Source organism: Aulonocara stuartgranti, assembly GCF_965226115.1.
Source record: "Aulonocara stuartgranti genome assembly, chromosome: 14".
NCBI classification, from domain to species: domain Eukaryota; kingdom Metazoa; phylum Chordata; class Actinopteri; order Cichliformes; family Cichlidae; genus Aulonocara; species Aulonocara stuartgranti.
The window spans coordinates 29,889,618-29,898,417 of NC_138950.1; the positions used below are offsets into that span (position 1 = coordinate 29,889,618).

Here is an 8,800-nt window from a genome sequence, read left to right on the forward strand (position 1 = left end):
TGAACTTTTATGGAGAGCACATTTTCAGCTTTTGCTGACTGTGTCAAAAAGGTGATAATTCTGCTTTATTATTGAGGCCACGCTGTGCTGAGTGCTTGTACTAGACAACATACATTTGATGATTTGCCCCCTAAATGCACTGTGTGCTTATGGAATGAAAAAAATATTTGGAAGATATTTCAATGAAATGCAGTTCAGTAGACCACCATCACAACACACAATGGAATCAGTCAACAAAAGCAAGGCTTTACGGCAGACTGTTGGAAGGTAGTAGATTGCACTATGCTTGATCAAGTGGCTAATGGGTGTAGTTTATGTATTTATTCAGACTGAATACATTTATATTTAAAGATAAGCTTTTATTTGTCCAGTGACTGATGTGTAGGAGCCGTAAAGAATGCGTTTACCTTATAAGGTGTTAAGGCTATTAGGATGCAGGGGCGTTTCCAGGATTTTTTTTAATGAAGGGGCACAGAGGGAACCAAGAGCCAAGGGGGTGGGGAATCAGAAAAATATTTCAACTTCCTATATAAAAATATATTATATAGAACTTTTCATAATTGTATGTGTTATTTTATTTAAACATTATTTGTTGCTATATGTAATTTTACTGCCAAATAAGCAACTAAAGATTTCAAATAAATTGTGTTGGGATGTCTGGTTCCAAAAATAAAGTGGAGTAGAAGTAGAAAGTAGCATAACATAGAAATACTACTTATAAATAAAGTACCAGTAGTATCCAGTATCCATACTGTCTGTTACTATCATGTGAAAAGCTATTTAACAGTCCAGCTTTTCTCCATTTTGTGCAGTTTTTGTATTTTGTCATCAAAGCGTTTTGTTTGTTTCTCAGAATTAAGCAGCTCTTTAGTCAGTCTTTCCACGACATTGTTTATACTTAATATAGAGTTTCTGTTGAAGTAAAGCAGGGTTTGTTTACTGAGCTAATCACATACTTAGTGTTTCAGAAGGTTGCAGGGTGACATTTATGGCCTGTCTGATGTATTTTAAAAATCAAAAACATGCAGCGTTGGCTTTGTGCTTCCTGTTGTAGAATATTAAGCGTGTCAGCACTGAAAGCTCTGAAAACTACACCAGTAATAGGCTTAAATGTTCTTCCTAATTACAGGCTAGTTTGTCTTTTAAATCCTCTGTCAGTTGTTTACCTTAGCTGTAAATTTGCCACTAAATTACTCCAGGACTTATTTGGAGGATAAATTAGTTTACTTTCAGATATCTGTAGCTCTGAGTAACTGAGATAGCAATAAAACTGTCAGTCCACCCTTACACTTCTGCTTTTCCTCAACAGAAAATCACAAAGAATACACTTCATCTCATATGCCTCAGGAGCTCATGAAAATAGAAAAACAGAAAGGCAGGAAGTTTTTGTCGACTTCATTTGAAATACTTTTGAATACATATAAAATTATTTGATCATAGTTTTGACATTTTTTTGTTGCTTTACTCGCACACGGCTTCGCAATGATTATCACATTATATTTAATAGGCTCCACGAAGATCAGAGTGCACACATGAATACATAAGCACCTTGTAGATTCTCAGTAGAACTTTTGCTGCACTGTGAAGCTGAATTAATCTTTTATGGAAATTTGTGCTAAATATATGAAGCTGAACTAACTGGCCTTCACTTCTTGTATTACTGACATCTTTTATCTGTGATCTTTTGCTTTGCTATAAATGCACAGGATTAACAAAATAAATATCATAAAATTGCGTTTAATGAAAAACAGTTTTCTAATGTTTTTCCCCATGCAAACCATAAACGTTGGTACAGGCAGTTATTGTAATCTGCGTGTAAAGCTGTGCATGTCTAACTGTGCTCTCTTTCAAATGTCTCCTCAACAGAGAGGATGACCTTCCTCCTAAGAGGTCATCATCAGTAAAGGCTTTCCATGCCGACGCGTCCTCCTCAGAGAACGACACGCTCACGTCTACCAACACGTACAACAGTCGTTACTGGCACAACCCCAAACCCAACTATGACACCAACTCCTACACGCGCTACAATGGAGACGCTCGCCAGACCTACTCTGCCGCTGCTCACGGCACGCACGGACACGGCCCAGGCCAGAACGCAGCACAAGGCCACGGCGCAGCAGTGACAGCGCCAGGCTCAACCCCGCTCTCCCGCCACCCCCCGCCCACGACAGCAACGACGTCGTTTGCCAACGGCAGCCACACCCTCCCGCCACCAAAGACTCTGGTGGTCACCACAAACTCTGCCCCCTCCCCTCCCAACATGGTGCGCAGCAACGGCACCGTGAGCCTCAAACCGGTGGTGACGTCCGCACACGGGCAACACACACACTCCTACGCCGTGAGCCAGGCCACTCTGGAGCGGATGGGGGCGGTGCCAGTCATGGTGCCTGCCCAGAGCAGAGCGGGCTCACTTGTTTGAAATTGAGTTTGAGGAACTGTTAGCTTTCAAAACGAGACTGAATGAGTGTTCGGTTGCAATGTTTGAAATCCGCCGATGAGAAGCAGACTAAATATGGGCTGAAGCAGCCCGCTGCCCTTTACAGCTGTGTCTTTCTGTATGTCTCGACCTTTTTATCTCCAAACAAACTGGGATTTTACAGTGCAGAGTTCATTTGATGCCAATTCCTTGATGGACCGGTGTTTTTTTTCTTTTGTTTGTTTTTTCTAGAGAAGCACTACGTGGTATCTGATCATCCCCTTAACTGGATGGATTTCATTGGTGGGTTCAGTGGCAACTATTTTTAAAACCATCTGGATGAATTCCCAAAGCTGGCGTGAAACATCCTACAGAACCTGGATTCCCAGGTGTTTTTCAGGGCTGGATCATTGTGATGATTGATTTCTTTTGTTTGTTTGTTTTTTAAAGCAACGCACATCGCAGTGTGTCCATACTGCATGGTCAGACAAAAGCAAGCTTGGATTCTTAAATAAATGCATGTGATCCCTGATTCAGAACATAACAAGTTTGCTTTTTTTTCCCATTTGTTTGTTCGTTTTTCATTTTTGTTGTAATTTTGGTTGAGGGAAATGATAGAGATGATGAGGATTATACATGAAAACGTGAATGCTTAAAGTCTGTTGGCAGTACCCCAAAGATGAAGGTGTGAATGAAATGATGGGGTTTCAAATGGCCTTAGAAGCTCGTAAAGGCGAGTGGGTGTTACTGGGTGCAATACAAGGCAAAACATACATTAAGTCACTGAATGAAAAGTTTTAATAATAGTTTTACTAACATTTTGCTTTTCCCATAACATCTAAAGTTTATCACACACACAGAACAGTGGTAATATTTGAAGAGGGCACCAGAGAAAAAATTGGTGCCACTTTCCCAACAGAAAGCTACTGTCCACCGGATGGAGATGGACCTTAGTGTTTGCTGTCTTTATTCTTGCTGTTGTCCTAGCCTGGTTCATGACACATCACTGCTGCTTTGACATGAAATAAGCTGACCGCTTATTTCATAAATGATTTTTTAAAAACACAGAGATAAATATATATTTAAAGCTGATTTTTTTCTCTCTGTCTAAATATTTTTTTTAATGTACATATTGCAAAAGTAGGCTAGATTGTAAATCAAAGAAAATACACATCTAACACATATTTTACAGCTCACATGTCTTAATTTGAAAACAGGTTTTTTTCTGCTACACTGGTAACAAGCTAGGTTTCATAGACTGTGCTACTGGTTTCAGTGAAGGGTTTCGTTAGGAGATGTGGGGTAAATGCAGTGTTTTAACACGGATGGCTATGTGTTTCATTACAGCTTATGATATGTGTGTTGTATAAGGTACTGTATTTCTGACCCACCATATTTGTATTCCAACCAAATTTCAACATGTCCCACCTTTCCAAATTTAGCCATGTTCATTTCTTTTTGTGCCTGAAGGCACCGTTTCTTATAAATCCTTCTAGCAACGATGCAATATTGGACACAGCCGCTTTTCAAGGTAAATGCAGTATTGGAAAATGTGTGTGTGTTTGTTGGAAAAGTTAAAATGTGCTGTTTAGCATTTTGTCTTACTAGACAAAACACTTAGAGAGCAAGTGTTCTGTAACAAATGCAATTGTGTCACTTGTGTCACAAAAAAATGTTTTATATAGACGACTTTACTCATTTAATCAGGGGTTGATGTTTATTTACTTTAACTCTTCGTACAATTTGCCTACGTACTCTTTTTGGAAATAACAGGATTTCTGCACTGATTACTAAAAAATGATTTTTTTCTTATTCATTAGATACACACTATCTGACCAAACCGATGACAAGTAAACAGATGTGCTCTTCAAGTCTTTGATAGAAGTAAGAAAAAAAGTTGTCTGTAGCTGAAAAAGCCTCCATCCAACCACGACACTTCCTCCAACATGCTTTCCAGCTGCGATGAGGTTTCGTTGTTTTTGTGCAGTGCCTTTCAAAACATACTTTGTCTGTTTTTGACAAAAGTTCAAATTTTCTCATCAGTCCATGTACGGGCTCAGAAGTTTTTAAAAACTTTCAGTAGATGTTTTGAAAGTTTAAAATCAAGCATTCTTCTTCTTCTTCTTCTTCTTGTATTTTTGATTGGCTGTCATGTTCTTCCATTAAAATCATTATAGTGAGAACTGAAGGTGTCTCACTGTTAACCTTTTTTTTTCTCCTACTCTTTCATTTCACCTCTTTCCAAAACCAAATTGTATTTATCCATAGCTATGACTTGGAAGTACGCTTGTACCACATTTGATGAGTAATCAGTTCAGAAATACTTGCACTTTTCAAAAGGTAACTTAAAGTCAATATTTGAACATTTTTAAATGAAATACTGATTTTCAGTACTCACTTTCAGACGAGTCCCACCAAATATTTTGATAATGGGAGCAATAAATATCAAGTTATACAGGCCTAATATGTTATGATGTTAATGTCCTGACAGTTACGTGTGCTTCACCATAACCCAGAATTGCTTTTCTGACATTATAACGGCTGGTACTTTGGATCTCCATATTCTTCATTTATTCAGTATTCAGTTTACATTAATCAGTTACTCCAGTATCATAAACTGACTTGCTCATGTATGGTCTGACTACATGGACCCATTTCTTTCTTTGTTTTCCTTTGTCTACAGTGCTGGAGAGCTACGGCACTTGAACACACTGATTTTAAATAGAGAAAGGCTAAACGAGGGCAGATGGTCAAAGATCAGTGATCGCATCCCCTCCTTTTTGTCTGTCAGTGTTTTCATAATAAAGTCTTTGTGAATATTTCACTCACAATCTCTTCCAGTGTCCCTGCCCTGAACACTTTCTGAAAGCATTACTGAACTCTTATTCTAAGGCCTTTAGCTTTATTCCTAAAGAGAATGGAAAGTTCCAAAAGTAAAACTAAATGGAGTTTATTTTACTTTTGCTCTGCCCTCTGTTTTCAAGAGATAAGGCGGAAAGAGAACACAATCAGTAGAAATCTACTGAGGTTTTAACCCATATTTAACAAACATCTTCTGCTGATGGCTGGCAAGAACGATAAATAGACTGCATTTATATGGCGCTTTTCTGGTCTTAGTGACCATTCAAAGTGCTTAGTGTCAACAAGGTGGTAAATGGGTTGTGTATATAGATAAATGTGATATATTGCCAATAGTGAAACCAATCTGTAAATATGTAAAGAAAAAGAAACACATCTCATTCTGACTGTTGGGTTGAAATGAAATAGGAAAAATAACACTGGAGCTTGTAGTGAATAAATATTGTTAATACATCCTAGTCGGCATCCTGCTCATTTTGTGTATGTGTGCTTGTGACATGATGCAAACTCCCTAACTGTATTTCAGTGAATACATGCACTGAAATACACTGATACACTTTCAATTTCTTAGTCAGCAGTAATGACGAAGAAACTAGTGTATTACCCCAGTAATATAGGTAAAATACAGTTTCCTTGGAAAGTTTTCTCTCAGACTCATAAATTGGGCCTTTGGTGGTGCTGGCTGTAAAGACATCCATAAAAAGGGAGTGGTATAGAATAACAATATGAAAAATAACCATGTGTTAGTTTCTTCACACCCTCCTTGTTTCTATTTGAAATGACTTCACACTATTACACAATTTCACTTCAGACTTGAGCCAACGTTTATTTCTTTATATTTTGCTAGAAAAAAAGGAAATAGGTTCAGGGATTTATTAAAAGGTCTAAACATACATGGATATATAATATATAAGGCAAAAACAGAGTTAGACTCATACCAAATACTGACTTGAAAGTCAGTATTTGGTATGAGTGCCTTTATTCTTTAACACAGCCTGAATCATTGGCAAGCTTTCTTGTAATGTCTTTAAGTTGCCTTCAGGAATACTGTGTTTTACAGATAGCTGTAGATGCTCAGTGTCTCTCCTGAGCTCCTCCGTACATATCGATGATCATTTGAACCAAAACTCTCACATTGGCATTCATCACTCCTTAAGACTCCCTGCCACTGATTTTCAATCCATTTCTTGTGTAATCTGGCACACCTCAGTCACGCTTCCACTTCTGAGGAGACTTCAGTGAACAGTAGCTGCAACAACTGGAGGGCCAGATGTATCGCTGAGGTTCTGCATCAGGTCTTTGCTGGATTTTTGTTCCTATTTCTGCTTTTTTTTTAGGCCCATCGCTTCTTTTGTCCTCCACTTATGTAGTTTCCTCAATTTTTTAAGTAACAAGATATGATAAATTTCAATTAAAGAAATTGTGGGTCTAGCAAAGTGCTTTAAGAGACTGTAAACCAAGTGACAGAACCAATAATTGAATGAACAAATGTTCATCTATCCATCTATTTTTTTCCGCTTACATGGGGCATGCTTGCAGGTGTAGCAGCCTAAGCAAGCCTAAGTCAGCTTATAAAGAAATATAGAACAAATGAACAGGTGCATGTTAGTGAATGAATTCTTTTGCAGCCCACTGTCCAAGAATTATACCACCATAATCCATCATAAAATACGGGATATTTTCTAGCACTAAGGCATTACATTTTCAGTTTGTTTCTATCTAGTTTATTTAGTATGTGTGTTATTGTTATGGGAGTCCTCCCTTGGTGATTCCATTATGTAAATAATTTATACATGGCATTGATGATTTGAATCTGTTCAATAGTTTGTATATGACAACAACAACAACAACAACAATAATAATAATGATAATAATTTGAAAATCCTTCCCTGCAGTTTTGGGAGGTGAAGACCTTTATTGAACCACTAGGGGGCACTATTTATTCATGCAGCCTCTTCACTTATGTTCGTTCAAAAGAGTTCAAGGCAGTAAATTCCAAACCATTCATTATGAAAGGCAAAAGTATTCATCGGTAATGGAGTGAGTGTTAATGGACTCATTTAAATGCAGTTGAATAGGAGACTCCACTTGCAGTGGGCTGAACACTTGTCTTAATGCGGTCTCAATCAGTGCATTTGATTTCCATTAATCTTCAAGGTTCCATTTCTAATCTGAATTTCCACCAGCCTTCCTTTATTTCTCCTCTAGCCCATGTAAGCTTTAAAAATCAACCCAAGTGACCACTGGGACGACCGCTACAAAAAAGGCAAATGGACCTGAGAGCCCAGTCAATTAAAAAAAAAAGAAAAAGAAAAAAGGATGAGCTCATCAGCTGAGGCTGTGCGTGTGCATACATGATTTTCTGGTCACAAGGCTGACAGATGCTGGTCTGTGTAATGAGCACAATTACAACAATTTTAAATCAATTTTCTTTCCAGTATTTTTCCCATCTCCTGTCATGCAAAAGTCCATTCTCTGTTTAATATCACATCTAAGCACAAAGCTAAGCATATTTTGTGTGTGAAAACGTTTTGGAGTTTTGTCTGGCAGCTATGTTATCGAATGCACACCTTTTAATACAATAATAATTTGACTGTGAATAACAGAGTGTAGTACAACATACACACTATCTTTACTCTATCGATCCTTTCAAAATGTCCCGAAGAAGTCTAAATTCTTGAAATATTGTGGCTCCTCTCTCCTACAACAGTACAGTTTTTTATTGCCTGATTGATTTCTGGCTGAATCGCCGGTTATTTTAGACGACCATGGCTGATTAGACTCTGCACAAAGCAGTTAACTGTATTGAACACTATCATACTTAACGGTGACCACAAAATATCCAGCACTGTGTTACTATTTTTAAACTGCACGCATAAAAGCAGGAAAATTCATATAGACAGCTCAGGCTGACAGATGTTGTGTATATGATATTTCAAATATTATGATTCAAAGTTTAGCATTCATTGATCAAAGATTAAAGGAAAAAAAGACTCAGCTACAGTCATAGGTTATGAAGGGATTTTGCGTTTGTGGTATGAACGAGATAACACGGAGACTAAAACCAGGATTTTCATTATCGTGATGGTGATGGTCAGTTTGGCTGTTATTCTGATGATTATTATTCATCAGAATATTATTTGGATATTTTTTTCTATATACTGAAGATAAACTGAATACATTGAGCAGTGTGAAGAAACAGTTGAGCTGAAAAGGCAGAAACTCATTTCCCAGAAGGGCTGACAGGTGACAAGCTAGGTAGCTGAACACAGCCACACTGGCCTCTCTGGTTTCCAAGCTGAGTGCACAATGGCATTTCTGAGAAATCACTTCAGACATCCATTACTTGGCTCTATCCAAAACACTGTCTCCTCTTATGTTGTCTACAAATCAGCCTTTCTCTAATGATGGTGAGCTCTATCTACCCCTAATGGCTGCTTTTTGGAAAGCAAACACTGTTCGCTGCTCCCAATAACTTGCCTTTCTCCCATCTTTATCTGTTATTATTGCAGCACAAATGAAACA

General features: G+C 37.9%; 1 protein-coding gene across 3 annotated transcripts in view; it reads left to right on the forward strand.

The window, feature by feature from the left end:
• Nucleotides 1-5,733, forward strand: part of igsf11 (immunoglobulin superfamily member 11) — a 122,844-nt gene extending 117,111 nt beyond the window's left edge. For all 3 annotated transcript variants that reach the window (XM_082503794.1, XM_082503796.1, XM_082503795.1), the window contains one exon: nucleotides 1,867-5,733. In XM_082503794.1, coding sequence (XP_082359920.1) covers nucleotides 1,867-2,419 — 553 coding nt within the window. In that variant the 3' untranslated portion in view covers nucleotides 2,420-5,733. The remainder of the gene's footprint in view (nucleotides 1-1,866) is intronic.
• The last annotated feature ends 3,067 nt before the right edge of the window (nucleotides 5,734-8,800 follow it).